The 19,480-nt window shown below is 44.8% G+C and overlaps 1 protein-coding gene across 8 annotated transcripts in view; it reads right to left on the bottom strand.

Annotated features, from left to right (window-relative positions):
- thada (THADA armadillo repeat containing) overlaps positions 1-19,480 on the bottom strand; it is a 67,530-nt gene that overhangs the window by 9,936 nt on the left and 38,114 nt on the right. For 5 of the 8 annotated variants that reach the window (XM_053875303.1, XM_053875308.1, XM_053875309.1 and 2 more), the window contains 5 exons: positions 9,673-10,049; positions 5,602-5,714; positions 3,469-3,547; positions 2,525-2,675; positions 2,305-2,427 (listed from right to left, as the gene is read on the bottom strand). In XM_053875303.1, the coding sequence (XP_053731278.1) occupies positions 2,305-2,427; positions 2,525-2,675; positions 3,469-3,547; positions 5,602-5,714; positions 9,673-10,049 (843 nt within the window). Of the gene's footprint in view, positions 1-2,239; positions 2,428-2,524; positions 2,676-3,468; positions 3,548-5,601; positions 5,715-9,672; positions 10,050-19,480 lie in introns of those variants that run through there. The other 3 variants (XR_008415810.1, XM_053875304.1, XM_053875310.1) reach the window with 3 other exon arrangements.

Raw genomic sequence — 19,480 nt, 5'->3', positions numbered from 1 at the left:
ACGAGGTTCTCATCTTGTCAGGAGAGTCTGGCAATCCTGAAAACTAATTTCCGCATGATTGAATCAGTCCTCCTGGTCTTCTGGTCACTAGCTGAAGCTGGTGAGAACATGGGAGAGACTGTCCTCTTCCCAGAAACACCCTCTTCTGAGGGGTACAGAGGAGCTCATAGCCATCGTGCCAGAGATCCTAGGTCTGTAGTGCACTTGCTGAGAACCTCACTAGTCCACAAAACATCCTGATATGGTCGCAGAGCCACCTCTACTGTCTTCTTTTGAGGGAACAGTGGTTCTAATCTGAGTCTCTCCACGATGACTGAGCTTCTATGTCCAAGAAAGAGTCAGACACCTTGCAGAGGAAACTCCTGAGTCTGTGCTTTTGTCCTTTGGTCAATACAAAGCTGGAGACCACAGGTGAGAGAAGACAAGTCAATGGAGAGGTTTGTCTTTTGGCTCAGCTCTATGTCCACCATAGACACAGGACCACAACATGCTTGAACTCCTCCAGTTCAAGTGTTAGAGAACCATGGTCTTAGAATAGATCCTCACTTGATCACGCTCCTATCTGCGGCAGAGTTGTCAGACTCTAGTGTTGACATCAACAGTGAATGTTTATCCTCATTCTGACGAGTCGACGCGTTGCTTATGTCGCCTCTTTTGTTGAAACAATTGTGGCTTATTCTACCCAGAAGGTGGGACAAAGGATTTCATTGGCCCCCTGAAGTTACAAAAGGTTCAAAAAACACATCCCGGTTTGTTCTTCTGCATCTTAACGTCCAAAAAGATTCACACTTATTCCTGTGCCGCGTCTTAAGTGTGCACCGAGAACAGACTTGTACTTGATCTACACAGAAAACATCACTACCTGTTATTTTAAAGACATTTTGTGTGGAAGGAGACTTCAGAGGTCTTCTTGCTAGGATACACAGTCGGACCTGAGCTTCAGTGCAGTGACGCACACACCGCTCCAGTCAGTCCTTTGTGTTTGCAGTCAGAACATTGTGTGTCTTCTCAAGTGGTGAGATGACACGTCTGCTGAGGAATGTGATTTCTTCTGGGGTTTTTAGCAAGTTTCTCATTTACTGGAGGAATTTGTCTTTCCTGGCCCGGACGCTTGTTCGCTTTAATTCCAGATTAGCAATTTACGGTCTTGTTTATTCTCCTGGTGTTGTCCGACTCATTCCTTCTGGGCGTACGACACATGTTTAACTTAACAAGTGTAATTTTCCTGATCCTCTTGGACCAGCGTCTCCAGCGGCTTGGCAGAGGAGGCAAAGGTCACACAGAGATGGTTGCACACAGGAATGGTGTGTCCGGGAGGAAATGTAGGCCGGCTTACGGGAAGTGGAGCACGCCGACTCCTACACACTCTTCCACAGAACCTGTCCTCTGGTACATGTGGGTGAATGAGTGAGGACTCTTGCCCGCTCATAGCCAGACTGTAATTATGCCCATTGTGTTCTCTTCCTCTCCACCAACAAGCCTCTCCATCAGTCGCAGTTCGGAGCAGCTATCTGATTCCGAACTGAGGCTTATCACAGCTTGGCTTTACGTACACAAACACAAAGAACACAAGCTGCCTCCGGCTGGAACCAAAACATTTTCAAGAACTGCACATACATCCTCTTTACTTGGTGCACTGTAACTACAGCAACCAGGTGAGGTGACAAACAGCTGGTCCAGACTGGGAGAAGGTACCCACCGCCCTCATCCAAACCAGGAGGATGAAAAAACACTTCAGAGGGCTTGTTGTGTTACAACAGCAGCTACTAGTTTAAGGGAAATACAGGAGGTGTGTGTGTCGTTTTGAGTTTTGAGGGTGAAAATGACTGGGTCATTACAACTGGGTTTCAGTTTGAGTCCCGGTTAAAGGATTAGCTATTTGTTTTGAATGGTAAGGTTTAGGGGGACAGCAGAGCGGTCCCCACAAAGATGGTATGACAAACTTGTGGGTGTAACGAAGTGTGTCTACAACAGAGAGTCGTTAACTGCAGTGTGTTACTGTGTCTGTGTGCTTAGTTGCACTAGAACAATGTTTGTGTGTGTGTGTAATAGTCGTGTAAAGAACTTGTTGTGCAGCATCATACAATTATATTGAAAAGAGACCACAGGTTCTCGAAAATATGACGACAACAACAAGCAAACAGCAGACACACACACACTCCGTCACACTAGGACGATCCTTATTCCGGGAACCTTTGCAGAGAGCACATGATGTCACTCACCCTTTTAAACAGCTCGAGCTGTTTTAACAGTGCGCATCTGAGAGGTTTTGCGTGTGAGTCTGTCGTCTGGCAAGTGTGGTACCTTCACTGAGCAGGTGATCTGGCACGTTAGAAATGAAGTCAGCTGCTGAATCTCTGACCTCCTGGTCTTCATCCTGCAGCAGCATGAACAGGCTCTTCCAGAGAGACAGTGTGCTGGCAAGACCTGAAACACACACATACAAGCATGTGTTTTATACCATCTCACACCCAGATTACTCAGACTATTATAAACTACAGTGTTTCCATAGTACCAGACTCACCCAGTGGGAGTTGAGGGCAGGTCATCAGTGTGTGCGCACACTCTGCAAGTACTTTGGCAGCCGTCAGCTTCATCTCTGCCGGCTGGTCCTCGCTACAGCACGAGCACACCAGAGCCCCCCACTGAGGTAAACAACTTGTGGCGCTGACATTCTGGAGAACAGGTTGACCTCAAGACTTTAATCACTGTTTCAGTCACAGCATTCATTCATGCAGAGTTTCCGTGCTGCTACCAACTGGAGGATTGCGCGTGTGTTAGATTCTAAAAGGAGGAAGACGCACAGCAAGGAAAAAAAACTTCAAAATACATGAGGTACGGACCAAATGAAAAGCTTTAGAGATGGTGAAGGTGGAATAACCCTAACCTAAAAGATGAGGTGCTGCTCCTTGCAGCTCCAAAACCTTTTGCCAGTTTCATTCGTCCAGCTTGAAACTCAAGTTTGCTTGTATACCCAACAAATTTTAGATGTTAATTGAGCCTCTTTTTTAGTACTGAATTGACTTCTCAAACTCATTAATTGCGAAACAACCATGCAATGTCACCGCAGTACTTGCAGCAGCGAATCAGTGTAAATGCTCATTTATTCTTGTAGATCAGAGTTTTAGCAGTTTCTTTCAACTGTTTATGAACAGAGGTCTGCAACACCCAGGCTGGCGTTATTGTCTTGAGCCACTGATTCTGACTCAGCATCTTGTGAAGTGTAAACTACTCGTACTGTCCCGCCAAGTCCACGCCTTGCTCAAAATCTGTGTTGTTCCCGTCACTTTTTAAACAGGTTTGGGAGACGTTTAGTCAAATACAAGAGAGATGTGTCCACTGTGGTAGTCACAGGACGCAGTGCGAGCTAGCAGATAGTACCTTGCTTGTAGCTCAGATTTTCACAACTCAAACAAATGAACCCAGCAATGACTGAAAACTCCAAGAACACCTCGCTCTACTACTTACTTTTACCTTGTGATCAGAGGTCAGCTTCTGAACCAGCAGGTGAGAGAGCAGAGTCAGGGCAGTGCAGTGAAGGTCCACACTGAAACACAAAGAATCCATCATCACACAAACTGTGAATTATTATTCCTGTCAGAGATGAAGATCCTGAGTTGTCATGGACAGGACATGATCAGAAATTATTGCGTCAGACGGACATGTGGAGAAGTGTGGAGACAAAGTCAGGGAGGCCAGATGGTTTGGACATGAGGAGAGACGGTGATGGACCAAGAATGTCACCGGGATATCGAACTTGACTCGAGACGCTGGGTCGACCCACGACCCCACCGTGCCGCCCTCTTACCCTTTAATTTGTCACACACGTCACATAAAAACAACAAAGACCTTCTCAGCTTTGAAGACTCCCTAAGAGCCGACCAGGGCCCACATCGATCCAATGGATTGACTTACGAGTCACAACAGGCATGTGCTCACGCTCACCGCAACATCATGCAGCACAATAGCCCTGCTGCCATTCAATCACATTGAAGAGGGGTGCGAGGACAACAGGCAACTCAATCTGCTCCTCCACCCTGACGTTAATCACAACCCCAGGGACGCAGGAAGGGAAAGTGGATCTGTGGTGGTCAGGACATGGCTTTGGAGAGCTGAAACACTTTGTAATCTAATCCTCACTCAAGCCTGTGTTCTGTTGTCTGGGTGAGAAAAGTACATTGGAGGCTTGTCAAAGAAGGTGTGCTCTTGTCAACGCATGCTGGATCACCTTATGTAAGACACACACACCTATTGGGGTCAGACTGTGTGCAGGTAGAAGAGCAGGTGTGAGGAGTGACAATCCAATAGTGTTGTTTTGTCCAATATTTAACATAAATCCAACATTTTCAGTACTGTTTGTCTGCTGGCATCACATCAAATTCCTGCTTTATAGAACCACGTCTGCCACAGTCTGACTAACCTTTGCAACCGCAGTGACGGTATGATTCACACACAATAATCCAGGTCTTGAGTCTCAATCGGCAGCATCAGACGCTGAGATAGCTCAGCAGCTGGCGTGCAAATGCTGGGCCACTTCTTCATCCCAGTCCAGACAAAAATGATCCACTTCCTGGATCAATTGATGACGAGGAACGGACCATCACAAACACACGGCTGGTGAGTGGATGCTCATTCGCAAGAGTGATATCTGTTGATCAGTGGAGCCACCGAACAGTTGCAGTACTTGGGTGAGATGTCTAGTTCTGCACCTTCATACCTGTGAGGAATACTTATCACACTTGTCTTGACAGTCTGCAGCGGATACTCATGCACCCCTCCATGAGCTCAATATCCTGAGGTTTTGTTTGTTGGTGAGGGAACAGTGGTACTGAAGTATAAAAAAACTAAAAACAAAACTCAGATCGCTCAAATACAGCCCATGGACCAACACAGAACAATCTGCAACGGCCTCTCGGAGACAGATGATGAGTTCAGTATAAGGACTAAACTGTGAACTCGCTCTCCTCCTGAACTGCTGTTTAGTCTCGACAGCAGCTGGTTACAGACACCGCTGTGAGTCACGCAGCCCTGCTGGAAGAAAAGACAGCCAAGGTGCAGCCAGTGACCCGGCAGCACTTCCTCCACGGCCGACAGTTCTGAAAGACGCTCCACTGACAGCCGGCATTAGCAAGGTGAAGATTCTTACAAGAACAGATGAGTGTGTGGTTGCACCTTTCATCCATCAGTCAGAACGTTCAGGGATCATTGAGCAGGTTGTTTTGACAGTGTGTTTTTAGGAGCAAACAGCAGTAAAGTAGTCCACAGTTGTCTCTGAATGAAAGCTGCAGCAGGCTGGTGCACGCCCGGAGAGGGCATCCGGATGCGTCCACAAAGAGGGTGTTTGTGAACGACGGATGCATGTGAAATAGTCATTAGAGTCGACCTTTGACAACCCTAAGGTGCACTGGTTTGACAACACCAGCTCAACACTTGTTAATGCAGACAATAGATGGCTATACTGATCTATGCCACAGTCGAGAGCCTCTGGTTCAGGCCTCCACATACATTTTGAGACCTATACAAACCCAGATATCTCACCACAAATGCATGTAAATATTCGTATACCTGGGTGTTTGATGTGGTGATCAACCACAAACTGACCTGTGAGTTGAGTTCTGCGCCACAGTGAGAAGGTGCTGCAGGACCTCCTCTTCCGTCAAGCCCTGGTCCATCCAGCAGAGTCCAGAGCTCAGCACACACAACACCTGGAGTACCTGAGGAGGCAGACAAAACCACGTGAACTGACAGACAGATTTCTTCTCTGCTTCACACAGCACATACGTGCAGCGCGGTGCAAAGATGTTGAGAGCGATCAATCGACTCATCTGAGCACCTGTAGGGTCCTCACAGCACATGCTCACTGAGTGATGCCACACGGCAGCCGACAATCTAAACAGCAGTTGTGACATGTTGAATCATAGTTTGGTCAGGACCTCAAGGAGAAGCAAAGCCCTAAACTTTCCCCTGGAGTTTGAGGTTGGTTCAACTCACAGCTGATGCTTTCTCACGCTGTGGTTTTGGCCGGGATGCTGGACCCACACAGAGACAGCTGACCAACAGAGGAAGCGACTTGTTTTCAAAAGACCCCCATTAAAGATACATAAGCAGCAGAGGACATTCCTCAGAGTATGTTGATGATTATTGTTTCTTCACAGGTCACAACCTGTTATTAGAGCTCGAGTTGGAGGACTGGCATGCGAGAGACAACAAGGAGGCTATGTTTGTGTGTCTTTTTTGTGTTGGTGTGGAGAGTAGCTTTCGAGAGGCAACACCTAATGTTTGCTCAGATCGAAGGGCTTCCTTCTAATGTAGAAGATCGGTGAGGTACATGAGACATGTCGACGGGGAAGTCAAGTCTTGTTGATATTTTGATCAGCTCGGGCATCAGATAAAAGCTTGAGCAGGTCCTTTAGGGACTGGCTGCAGACCAAGATGATATAGGATAAGAGAAAGATGGACTCCAATGACTTTGGGCTTGAAAAACGATAACAAATCAGCATCAAAAACAAATCAAAATCAAAACAGAACTTTGGACTGGATGAAAGGAAACAAAAGAGACGTTTGGATCCAGGGAAAAGGACCTCAATTGGACACTTATCCAGAACTAGGAACTTGTAGGGCCTTTGGAGTATTGTCAAAAAACAAGACAGATTACTGTCAATGACCTTGACGGTCAAGAAGGGCAGGGCATTTTTTATCCAGAGTACTTCTGAGGGATTTTAATAGATGGTCAATAGTTTGCAACCAGTTCTGAGTTATTGAGAATAGCTTCGGAACATCTGTAAACGGGGCGGCCACGTGACACGTCCCACAATCCCCAGACTTGGGCCGTGAGACGCGATTAGAAAAGGCTTCTTATTTATCGTATATGTGAGGATGTGCCATCAAGAAAGAGTTGTGAGGTTACACAAAGAAGACGAGACTTGTTCAACAAGTGTCTTTGCCCCCATCTCAGCCCGGCCGTCTGCCAGCCACCTCTGCAGCAGCTGCTCGGACCATCTCCGCTGCTCCTCCATTTACAAGCAGCTTTAATGAGCTCCCGCCTTGCAACACACTCCGCTGCCCACATACTCAAATATACACACGGCAGCTCAGGCGTGGACGTGCTCAGACTTTCATATGGTGTAACACGCAAATAAACAGCGACGCCCACCAGGCAGGAACTAATGTAAACGCTGTTCTCGCAAACCCTGCCAACCTGAAGGTGTTGCTGCTTTTGGGTTTGTACAGAGCCACACTTGCGGTCCAGAGTGGCACATTTGCAGCAGAAATAACAGGCCTCAGACTGGATCTTCAATTTTAATAAAACAGTGCACTCTTACGGTCCGACAGCATTGGTCCAGTTTATTACCGGCAATATCGTGCCTGTAAAAGTATTTTAGGAGCGACTGGACACCACAGACAAGAGGAAGCTGCCACACGTGTCTGTCTGAAAACACTGCAACGCTTGAGGGATCTCAGATTCACCAAGGACAATGGAGCAGCTATTTACAGAGATGATTTGGTGTGCGATTCTTATTAGCTCAGAGAGAAGTTATTGGGGACTGTTGGGGTTTATCTTGGCTCCATGTCTGTCTGAACGTTAAAAAGGTGATAAAAGAAAGAAAGATTGATTCATTTTTCAAATGGGATTTCCAGTATTTGACAGAGATTACACACATTACTGTCAGTTTTTCTGCCAGTTTCATCTTGGTCCTGGGTTTTAGCTGTTGTGGTTAGGTACTTGAAACGGTTCCTGAACTAAAACTGATTGATAACCTGACTCACTTTAGCTTTACAGCTCACGTGCCAAACTTGTTTCCAACACAGCTCTTGCCTCTGTGAACGCATCCTTGCAGCTAACTTGAATTGTCTAGACAAACCTTTGAGGAGTTACGGCCATCTGAATTGTGAACGTCCAATATTGTTATATAGAAAACAAATGGAGCCTTTAGTGCTACACAATGCAGACAGAAGAAATGAGAGCTGAGCCAGAAGGCACCCTTTCACGTTCAAGATAGAAAAATGAAGGACGACAGGCTAAAGCCAGAGTTGCAAGTGACGACACGGCAGTAAAGACGTCAACTCTTATTTCCAAGATTTATACTACTCTCCTGGAGGACTTGTGTCACACAGCAGCAGGCTTCTCTGCCACATTTATCTTGGATTGCTGTTCATTTCCTCAAGCCTTTGGAAGCGCCACCACAGCCCTGCACATTTTCCTCTTGGCTAGTGTTTCAGGGTGAAGGATGGCAACCGTCTCACAGCGTTGGCGTGTCCCTGGAGCAGGGGCGGCTCCTCTTAATAGAGCCGACACTTTAAAAATTAACAGCTTTGCTGTAAAAGTGCACATCCAAAACACAAACGCTTGGAAACGCACACGCTAACTGGGAGGGTGTGTGTCAGCGGCACCGAGCTGCTCTCACTTTATGAACGCTGGAGTGGAACAGGCTGCATCTTCTCCTCCAGAACTTGGAGTAGAGGACTCACAAGCTTCTCAGGAGAGAAGCAGTGAGTCAGCGTTTTGTCCCGGCCAGTCCCCCGCCACATGATTAGCCTCTCACGCAAACCACATGCTCGTGGTCCCTTCATCAATTTGGAGTGACGGTTGAGTGCAGTGACACAATATATGACTCTCTTGGACAAATTTTCAATGCCTCAGTTCAACAACTTCAGTTTTTTTTTTTTTGTGTCCATTTATATTTGTCTTACTGAAATATCATGATGTACCGGCAGTTTTCAGATCTTTTCGGCATTTTACAAAAAAGCATACCATTATTTCTGTGTCTATGAAATTGCTTTTGTGTAGTACTTTGCCCCTCTTGATAAACAATGGAATATTAATTCACTGTTTGTCAGAAAAAGTATGTCTGTAAGTCTTGACAACGTTCACCCATAACTAACAAATAAAATTATTAAGTATGAATAATGCCCATTGGCAGAACACAAGCCTAACAGTATTCTTTTAAATCATTTTCAACAATATTATTGTTTATTTATTCTGTTTATTATTGTTTATTTATATCAATACAAGCTTAGAATTCCACTGCAATAATAAAAATAAAAGCATGCTTCCCATATCACTACATACTTCTATATAAACCATTTTGTCACACTTAACTAAAAGGTCTCATCTGTAATGCATTACTAGCGCATTCATCAAACATTACGCATGACATACAGTAATGCATTTACAAGTCCTTATACTAGATGTTAATGTTCTTAATCATAAAATAGAATAAATTGTGGATTTACTTAATTCCACTTATAAAGACTCAAGAGCCCTTAATCCTAACCACACAGTATATAACAATGTACTATAATATAATATTAGAAATAAGATAACTTATTGTTCCAAATTCTGCTCCTTATAATACTAAAAGAACCTTGTTATAAGTTGCCATAGATTATCAAGAACATCCATGACATTATCTATGAAGCCTTATAAATGCATAATATAATGTCTTCTAAATGCAGTAATAATGCATTACAGATAAGAAGTCCATGAAAAGTGTAACCATCCATTCTGAGAAAAATCACATCTGATTTGATTCCAGCCTCGTCTGCGCCAAGAGGGCCAAAACACAAAGTCACACTTTTTTAGGGTCTTAACTTAAATGCATCCATAAAACAACCAGACACAACAAGTGACAAAGGCTTGTAATGTGCTTGTGTGCGTGCGTGTGGTCTCACCTTGGCCAGACACTGGGGGTGTTTCTCTTGAAAGGCTAAGGTGGTGAGTTTCGACAGGGTGGTCTGGTCCAGCCAGTCCGGTCGCTGCTTCTGCTCCTCTGCTCCGTCTTTCTGAAGCCTCCTCAGGACTCCGTCCAGGACCAGCTCCCTCACCTCATACTGGGGACTCCGCAGGAGACTCTGCAGGAGTTCTGAGCTGATCCGAGGGTCCCCTGACAGCTCGGGGGTCTCCACGCTGGCACTGAGGGCGGTCCTGGCAAGGCTGAGCAGGTACTGGGTGCTGCCTGGCCCGGAGGTGGATGAGGCGTCTGTGGCGAGCAGACATGACGACTGGACGACCGTCAGAGACTCGTGATGGAGCTTGGTCACATCTGCACCTACATAACACAAAATGTTTGCTCTGCTGTCAATCACAGCAGACGGTAGGGCTGTGTATCAGCAGGTATCTGCCGATACGATGCGTATCGCGGTACAGGAGTGGTGATATGATACATTGCCATATATTGCCACACTGTTTCAACAACATACATTTCTGTGTCTTTCTGCGTAAAGGTAGCATGAGAGAGCTTCTACCCCGGGGCCACCCAGCTGAACACAAGTCCAGGACACATCCCAAGCAGATTAGACTAGCTCTCAACCAAACAGGAGGAGTCGGAGTCTCTCCCCTATGACTGAGCTTCTATCTCCAGTCTTTCCAGCTTCTTCTTTAGGTCACCACCTTAATCTCCTCGCCACATGAACACAGGACTTTACAGAGGCATTCTGGAATAAAGGTGAAACCTAAACCGTCCAGTCTGCCTATTTAAAACCTCCTTGACAAAGATATTTAATATAGAATTCATTTTTCATTTAACAGCAGTCAACAGTGATTCCAAACCGTCACGACATGAACGCATGTGTGCGCTGAGAGGAGACAACAGATGCTGACAACAGACCGAGCGAGTCTTCAGCTTCTATTTTCATGTTCAGAGGATGGGCTCCGTCAGAGTGTGTGTGTGTGTGTGTTTGGAAATGCCCACCGTTCTGCCAAAGCAGCCGCCTGTGAACAAACACTCCTGGGAATGAAGGACGCACACAAATAAACACACTTGTGCGCACACACGCGCATTTCCTCTGAAACATAAGTCTAATCCACAGGCAGGGCGGCCGTGGAGAAACCCAATGCCATTCTAAAGCTGTGCTCCTCCCTACAGTAAGGCCTTCTACACAGACCCAGCTTTGACAGCCAGCTCAATTAGTTTCTCACACACACACACGCACAAGTTTGTCACACCATCTTTGTGGGGTCCGCTCATCTCCTTAATGCTGTCCCCAGCCTCTCACCCTAAACCTAACCATCCAAAACAAATGGTTGACCTGAACAGGGACCTAAAACAAAGTTAAAACTAATTATAATGACCTTATGGTTTTGAAGTCTTCATCCTCAAATTAAGCCTCAGCCTTGTGGGGTCCAGCAAAAGGGACATAAGGATAGATATGCTTAGACACACACACACACACACACACACACACACACACACACACACACACACACACACACACACACACACACACACACACACACACACACACACACACACACACACACACACACACACACACACACACACACACACACACAATCAGAAAACTATGAGACTCAGAGCAACTCAATCTTACCCTGCAGCGCAGCTCAAAATATGGCCTGACAAAAGAGCGGGAAGTGCCGCATTCCTCCGGAGATGGGCCGGGTTACCGTGGAGACGGGCCAGGTTACTATGGAACCTGATCCTCAAAGGGGGCCAAATAGGCATCGGCTAATGGTTATAATGGTGGGCCGAGGCAAAGTAATGACACAGATGATGAAGGGAGGAGAAAGTTTAGGATGACTGCAGAAGAGGAGCGTGTCAAAGAGAAAACTCCTGTCTGTCACGGCCAGAACTCTGTTGTCTCTGGATCAGATGGAAAAGTCGCCTGGCGTTCCATTCGAATTTCACTGAAATCCACTAGGATATAAAAAGTATTGCAGATAGATTTGATTTGTCACATTTACATAAGCCATAAACAGTCACTTTACTTCTGTCAAGCAGCAGTTTATACAAACTTGTGACTACAGTTTTGGACTCACTGGTCACGACTTCCACACACTGTTTGGTTCGTCCTCAGCTGTTCCGATGCATAACCTTGTGTACAGGACAAACATTCATTGTGCTTAAATGCTGGAACAAAAAAGGTTTTCCGATCTTCTGTTGCCTTGTGACCTCAATATGCTTGGTCAGCATTTTTAATGTGCTACATTACCCTCATAGATTTCCTTCAAGATGCTAGATCATGCTAAATTCTCCATTTAATTACATTCATTTTTATTGTCATTCCAAAGGTCAGCCCTGGGAAAATAGCGTCCCTCAGCAAGTGAGAGTCAATGCATTGGCATAGAACTATAGTTTACAGAATGTGACAGAGACGATAAGATCTTTTCACTTTGGAAGACATGTCAACATGTTCAATCCATATCACACACCCCTATGGTCCCAATCCAAATGTACAGTAGCTTCCCACCCTTACCTTAGCTCATACCTCTTCAGAAATTGAAATGTATTACAATCTCCCCCGTTTCGTCTTTCAGAACCTTTTCCAATGATGAAAATTTCATTGTTCTTGTCATTTTTGACAATAGTCTTAAGTACATTTCCATGCTGGTGTCTTGTGAGTTCTACTCTATTGTCATACCATTTTAATGTGCTGAACTCTTTTGCCTTCCTGTCTGAGTTTACCGCCACAAAATGATCTTAGATTCTCTCTCCTCCTGTCTCTTCAATGCATTTATAGTTTGTCAAGTTCTCCTCCCTTCTCCCTCCACAAAATATTGAGGCATAATCCTCTGGTGCATCACATAACTGAAGACAGGTTTGTGGCCTAAACGCGTTAAGTTCTGGCTTCTTGAAGGCGTTGTTCCTGTGAGAGTCGTCTGAATACGATTTTTCATGTCTGCTCATAAACAGCCATTGTTCGCCCACAGCTGTGTTTACTCAAATCTCCGTCTACAACACTCGTGTGTGCTTTTCTCAAGTGCAAACCTGCAGCTGGATTACATCCAGTCAAACTCTGATTCCTATTTCATATTCTGGGATCTAGCACGGCTCGCTGGATTACAATGAGAGGAAAGCCGTCAGATCTTTCAGGGTGTTTTGATCGTCCGCTAAATGTAGCTTTGGGCGGATTTCCTGTTACTAAAAATTGGTTTGGTTTTATTGCGTAAACAGAGCAGGAACCTAATAAGAAGCAACACATCTAGACTCGCATCAGTGCAGCTACAACGTTCAGGGCTGTGAACCAACTAACCCCAAATGTGTCCTTGTAGCCTCCTAACAAAGACCTGAGAGGCACAGTCAACGGAAAACAATGCCCACATCTCAGGGCTCCAATCTGCATAATCCCTCACTCGTACTTGGCCTTCACGGTTGGTGTCAGAAGTGGCTTTTTTTCAAGCCCAATTCTATGCTTAAATGGCACCAACGGTCCTTCAGCCAGTGCCACAGGCAGTCGTCTTTATATAGTCTTAAATTGCACTATATCACACACTTAACCTACAATTCAGCCTGACGTTGAAGAATGCAGAAAACAAAACATTGAATTACCATCTGCTGCTGAAACGAGACGATGAAGCTGAGGCATCTCTGAGATTCTACTTTGTCCCGGCCAGAATGATAATGTTTGCAGGACACCTCACCGCTCTGATCAGAATGCAGAAGAAACAACACAGCTGACCCCAGAAGGTCTCGAAGACTGTGGTCGGGCTGATCTCCACCAACAACTTCTAGGATAAATTATTTTGCCTATAAATCCAAACAGCCACAGAACATTGGCATCGGAACTATTCCTCATAAAGCGAAGCTCGCCGGATCATCTGTGGGTCAGATGTCCAGAGGAAGTGTGAAGACCAGAAAGGAGGAAAAAATGCATGCAAAATTGCGTTTGACAACTGAAGTCAAATATTTAGCCAAATCAAACCCATATGTTTACACAGACCAGAAACCAGTGAATATCTCAGGAGCACTAGTTGAGTACAAAAAAGAATCATGCCTATGGAATGTGTGTGTTTCAAGTGTGTTCACTCAGGATCTCCTATAATGCCGTCCCAGTAAAACTGGCCGTAAAGACACTTTGCTGTGTCAAGCTAAGAACCCGGCTAGACACTCGCACGTGCTCTCACACGCAAGCACACAGCTGGATTTCACATCAGCTTCCACCGTCATTACCCAAACTGTGAAAAACAAGGCCCAGACGCTACGTGTGTGTGTGTGTGTGTGTGTGTGTGTGTGTGTGTGTGTGTGTGTGTGTGTGTGTGTGTGTGTGTGTGTCTGACAGGCTTATAGAGCTGACCTCCTTCATGCTGATGGAGTTTTTACAATTTGCAGAGGTCCCTCCCTCTAATTACCCCAGCGCAGCGTCCCTACATAGATACATATGCAGAGCCTAAAAAAGAAACAACTGGTTCGAGATGACAGCTTTGGCTTTCACAGACAACTTCCTCAATCTTGCGTTGTTACTTTTATCACCTTTCCAGCAGCCAAAGCTTTTACTTTCAAAATAGACGTAGAAAGATGGACGGAACATCTTTGTAAGAAGCTCACCGAAGTATCACACCTCATAATAATGTAGTAGTACTTGAAAATGAGAACGAAACAGGAAAGTCTGACACCACGGAATCACGACGCCGGACTTCACTTCTGTTAGTCACTGTCTGACCTTGGACTGGGATGTGTTGCAGTTGGAACTTACCATACGTTTGCCACTTAGAGCACCTGCCAATACTTGGGCTCCTATTTCACGTCACATGGAGGAGAGAGAGCTAACAACAATAATTCAACAATATTTCGATTTGCATAATCTAATCACAAGCTTGTCTGTAAAGCACCAAAGAAGAAAAGTGTTGGCACAAATTTCAACAATAATGTAACAAATGATCAGTCTGTGTAAGTGTATGTGATTGCCTTATTTTACTTAGTTAGGACTGTTTTTCCAGTCATATTAAGTTTAACCCTGAATTTGAGGATCAAGACTTAAATATAACTAGGTCATAATAAGGTTAGCCACTTGTTTTGGATGACAGGGTCCTAACAGGGATATATATACGAACTTGCGTTTGGTCTTGGCGTCGACTCATTCACAGGTTAGATGGTGTCGACCATAATATTATCTTACATCAGATGAAGCGTTAACAGTCAGAGTCACTGTGCCAACTTCAGTAGTGAGATAAACTGAAAAGGTCTCATGGAATAATTCCTCAAGTGCTAGCTAAGCAACAGTCACTTCTCATTATGTATCAGTTCTGTCTGTCGATTCCAGCTATTGGTGAAGATGTTTCGGGACTCACATGCTGATGTGTAGCACTCAACAATCTCCCATCAGCAAAGAGTCTTTAAATAGAATGTTCATACATTCTGGTTCCTCTCTGAATTTTGAAAAATCCTGACTCAAATAGGCCAACTGTGCTGGCAGATGCCCACTAACTAACATGCACATTTCTGCCTGATGACTCAAATGTAGACACCACACCTCACACAATCGAAACTAATGTATCAGCGTTTAGCACATCCACCATTATCTATAGCGTGTCAAGTGATGAAGGTGCTGGTCAGGCTGCACAATCTAAACCTCAGAGTCTTGTAATCAGAGAGACCTACAGCACTGCTGTAAGGCATTGGTCATGGGCAACGGTTCGCTTGGATAAGACACGAGTCCATGACAACATTCAGAAACTACATTTAGACAATCATAAAACCTAAAGAAAGGACGGCCAGGAAAATAGCTTCCTTTCTCATTCAGACTTAGCTTCTGAACTCCTCAGAGTTCCAAACGAAATACACTTTTGGCTGACCGGTGTAAAACGTTTTCTGAACAGCTGACTACAGAAGTCCATTCAGATGTTTGACATTAAAGGCACTTTTTAAAGTGAAATTCTTCAGCTAGCCAAGCGTGGTTCAAGATGGCTCACTGAGCGTTCAAAGAGGAGCATAAATCTTGAGCTGGAGTTGCCAGTAAACACATTTCTTTGGTGTTTTGCTATACTTGGTCAGGTTTGACTTGAAAAAAGAAACCTGGAAAACAAGTTTTAATTCCTGTATAATCATAGAGTCTCGAAGGGAGGCCAAGAACTGATATATTCTAGTTTCAATCCAAGCAAAATGACTTTGAACAAGAAGGGAAGTGTGAGTTGAGAGTCACACATTCCTTCATCCTGCTATTTCTTGTTTTGTTTAGAGGTGGACCAGGAATCGCACTTTTGTGCTCTCAGGTTCCCAACTAGCACCATCTACCCCTTGGCAGAACTTGTGTACAAGCCACAGTATTTTCCCCACAGACATGCTCGACGTTTCTTAGTACAGACCAGGTATGTCAAACTCAAAAAATGTCCTCTTAGCAGTTCAACTATTCCATCAGGGGTTGCCACACCAAGTCAGCATCCTTCAGCCAAACCTATCTTGCTCATTTCATTTCACACCAATCCTCTTCATGTCCTCTTTTACCACATCCGTTTAGGTCAATGCCATGTTTCCTCTTCTTCATATCTATGACAGAATCAAGCATAGCAAACTATAAAGATATCTGGTAAATGTGGTGCCATATATATATATATATATATATATATATATATATATATATATATATATATATATATATATATATATACACACAATGGGGTGCCAAACAAAACTCCTACTATCAGTTGTTTACAACTGAAGCGTTGAGTACAAAATAGCTTCAACTGCTGGCTGTTGTGGTGATCTCGGGTTTTGCCTTCAGCCCATGCATGTGCCGGCTCGTGCCTTACACGCAAACAAAACAACAACTTATGGGAGATAAACAAACCCATCTATCATGCCGCTCACAGCCAAAAAACACCGGAGGCTCCGTCACAATTCCAGTGAGGCCATCAGCTATAGAAGGACTTGAGTGTCTGAAGGAAACCGTGACAAAGTGGCTGTAGCCGCAGACTTGAATTTAACAACGGGGAGACGCTGAACCTGTTCTGTGGTCTGCCAGGAGAGGCGGGTGATTGGGAGGAAATGTCGGCTTCTCAACGACCAAGGACATTTGTCAGACTTTCTGTGATTATTTTCTTACATGCATTTCTTGATGTTTCAGATTACCAACATAATATGAATGAATAAAACTATTATGTTTTCTGCAATAGACCGCTTCAGCAGAAGAGAGACTGTGAGAGCAACTTCTCTTACGAGCACATTTTTGCATTTTAAAGCCAGTTTCAGCAACCCCAACAAACTTAATTTCAGTCCCAACAGTCAGATATTTTACATAAACACAACTTCATTGGAACGCTTCAGCAATGGGAATCAAAACCTGACTTCAATGAACAATACTTCGCCATGCCCAGGAATGGTAGATGTCGAGTATGGGGATGTATATAACGTAAATACTCCCTCGACACAGAGCTTTTGTTGTCTGTGTCAGGTTGAAAAATACACAGGTCGAACAAAAGCAGAACCACAGCCCGATTTAAGTTTTAATGACCCTGCATAACATTCACACTACAGAGCCATGTTTTAGATCACTGGCGTGTGTGTGAGCCCCGACTCACTTAGCAACCATGCTAATGGTTCTGTGACGGTCCTGCAGGTCCTTTCATCATTTTTGTAAGACCTAACGATTAAAATAACGCAAGTGAAGGTGGTTGAAGATCATCTGCAGATCAGCGCCGTCAGGAGTGGCCAACATGGCTTATATCAGCTTTGTTGTGTATTCACTCCAGACATCCACAAAGACTGAGGACCACAGCAGCATCAAGTTACACACACAACCTCTCCATAATGTTCTTAGACCTCCTTCGGGGCTGAGGAGTAGTTTGTCTGCATCCATCGCGTACACTGAAACTTGCACAGCCCCACATCACCTGGTCAGATCATAGACACGTCTACATGCAGGCTTAGTCAAGCTAATAACCAGATTACCCGAATTCTCCCCCATAGTCAGACTAAGCTGTTGCATGCGTTTTAACAGTCCAACGTACTAACTTGGTTTTCTGGGCGGTCATATAATTGTGGTCATCACCCCTGCCTTTCACGGACCTAGAGTCAGCTGGGACCCTGAGATCCTCAGATAATGAAACCTCATCTAGACAACAGCATAGTGGCCAGCAAAAGTGGCCAACATACTGCAAAGCACACGAAATTAAACTAATACAGAATATTAGATGTACGACATCGGGATGCTGTGAGTTCTCAATGGCAGTACGTGCACAGAAACATGATCACTGGAGGCAAAACTATTGTAAATTTAAGACCATTACCTCCCATTTGAAAAAAATTAAGGACCTGCAGGAGCAAGGCAGACAGACCTTTTCCTTAAGTAGGAAGGTTTTGGTGAAAAGGAATAATGATATGAATTACAAGACAAGCAGTACCATTCAACTAGTTTCTATAGGAAGAGGCGTTCTATTCTGAGTGTCTCCTGTGATCTGGTTCTTTCAGACACTATCAAGCTGGAGCACAGGAGAGATGCGGCCTGATGGCACAAGAAAAGCAATAGAGGCAGGATAGGGAGAGGTATTCTCCAATCCCAGGCAAAACAATTACATTTCATCCAATGCCGATCACAAGCTAGCCGCTACACATCATGGTGACATTCAAGCAGCAGCTGTTCTGATGGAGAATCTAAAACTACATGACACTATTTCTGACAAAAGAGGCTTCTAATTTTGCATCAACCTCACAGGCGAGGCTTGAATGTGGCCCTGGGGCCATAGCACGCCCTGGCTTAAGCTAGCACTACCAGCGCGATGGATGGAAAGATGAGACCACAGACAGATTTATGATAATAACACAGGCATTAGAGGTGTGTAAGCTGCAGGCATGCTGCTTATTTGGTTATGTAAGGAGCCAAGCCACACCGGGCCAAGCCGGGTCTTGAATCTACAGCCTTGTTTTGAGAAATCCTCGGTATTTCCACTGTCAAATGCAAACATGTGTTCAGCACATGGTCGACTAAAAACATAAATGCCTCCCCCCCTTTCTGCTCTCAGTGCGGCACCATAAACTGGGTCATCAGCACAAACCCACCATCTGTCAAAGATCTTGAGCCTTTGGTTTCACATTCCTCCACAGTGGAGACCCCCCGCCACCTCGCACACATGTGTGCGCCGATACAGATTCACACACCACGCTGGCCCTGTGAACTGCCCAAGCCATGAGGCGGACTTCTGTCAACAGTCGGCCTAAATAGAGGACCCGGTGGACAGCCTTGTGGGCAAAACTCTTGGGGTCCGACAAGCTCACACAGCGTGGACAGTTGGTGACTCGAAGACTAGCTGACATCTGCAAACTGTATAGCACTTTGTCCATAAAAACATCAATAAACTTGAGTTTCAGACAGATAAATTCCAGATTAGGGGATAGCAATACCAAACTTTATTCCTCTTGACAACCTAAAGCCATGCCTGGATAATCATCTCAATTAAATCAAATATTAAATTGATTCTAATTAGGCCGTGAAAGCTTCATCATTTATGAGGGATAAAAAGAACAGAGGAGGTGACTAAAGGTGTGTCTGGGAAAACATTTAAAAGGAAAAGCTCTAAGGGTGAGCAGTGGCGCGGGTGTCTGCACTGTAGAAAGAATCTTGGAGCGAGTTCTTCCCAGAACTGTAGCAGGTTTCCCAGAACCTGAGGAAGCGTCTTTTCATCGGTGTTTCATCGGTAACAATGAGTGTAACAGTCACGCATAAGCCGTCCAATTTATTTTCCACTTAACTATTTCCCGATCCAGGACAATCTGCTTTAATCATATCAAACTACCAGACAGAGGACGCC

This window comes from Synchiropus splendidus, chromosome 9, assembly GCF_027744825.2.
Source record: "Synchiropus splendidus isolate RoL2022-P1 chromosome 9, RoL_Sspl_1.0, whole genome shotgun sequence".
In the NCBI taxonomy this organism is placed as follows: Eukaryota; Metazoa; Chordata; class Actinopteri; order Syngnathiformes; family Callionymidae; genus Synchiropus; species Synchiropus splendidus.
The sequence above is the reverse complement of the archived record's forward strand: the minus strand, read 5'-3'. Positions and strand labels throughout refer to the sequence as shown.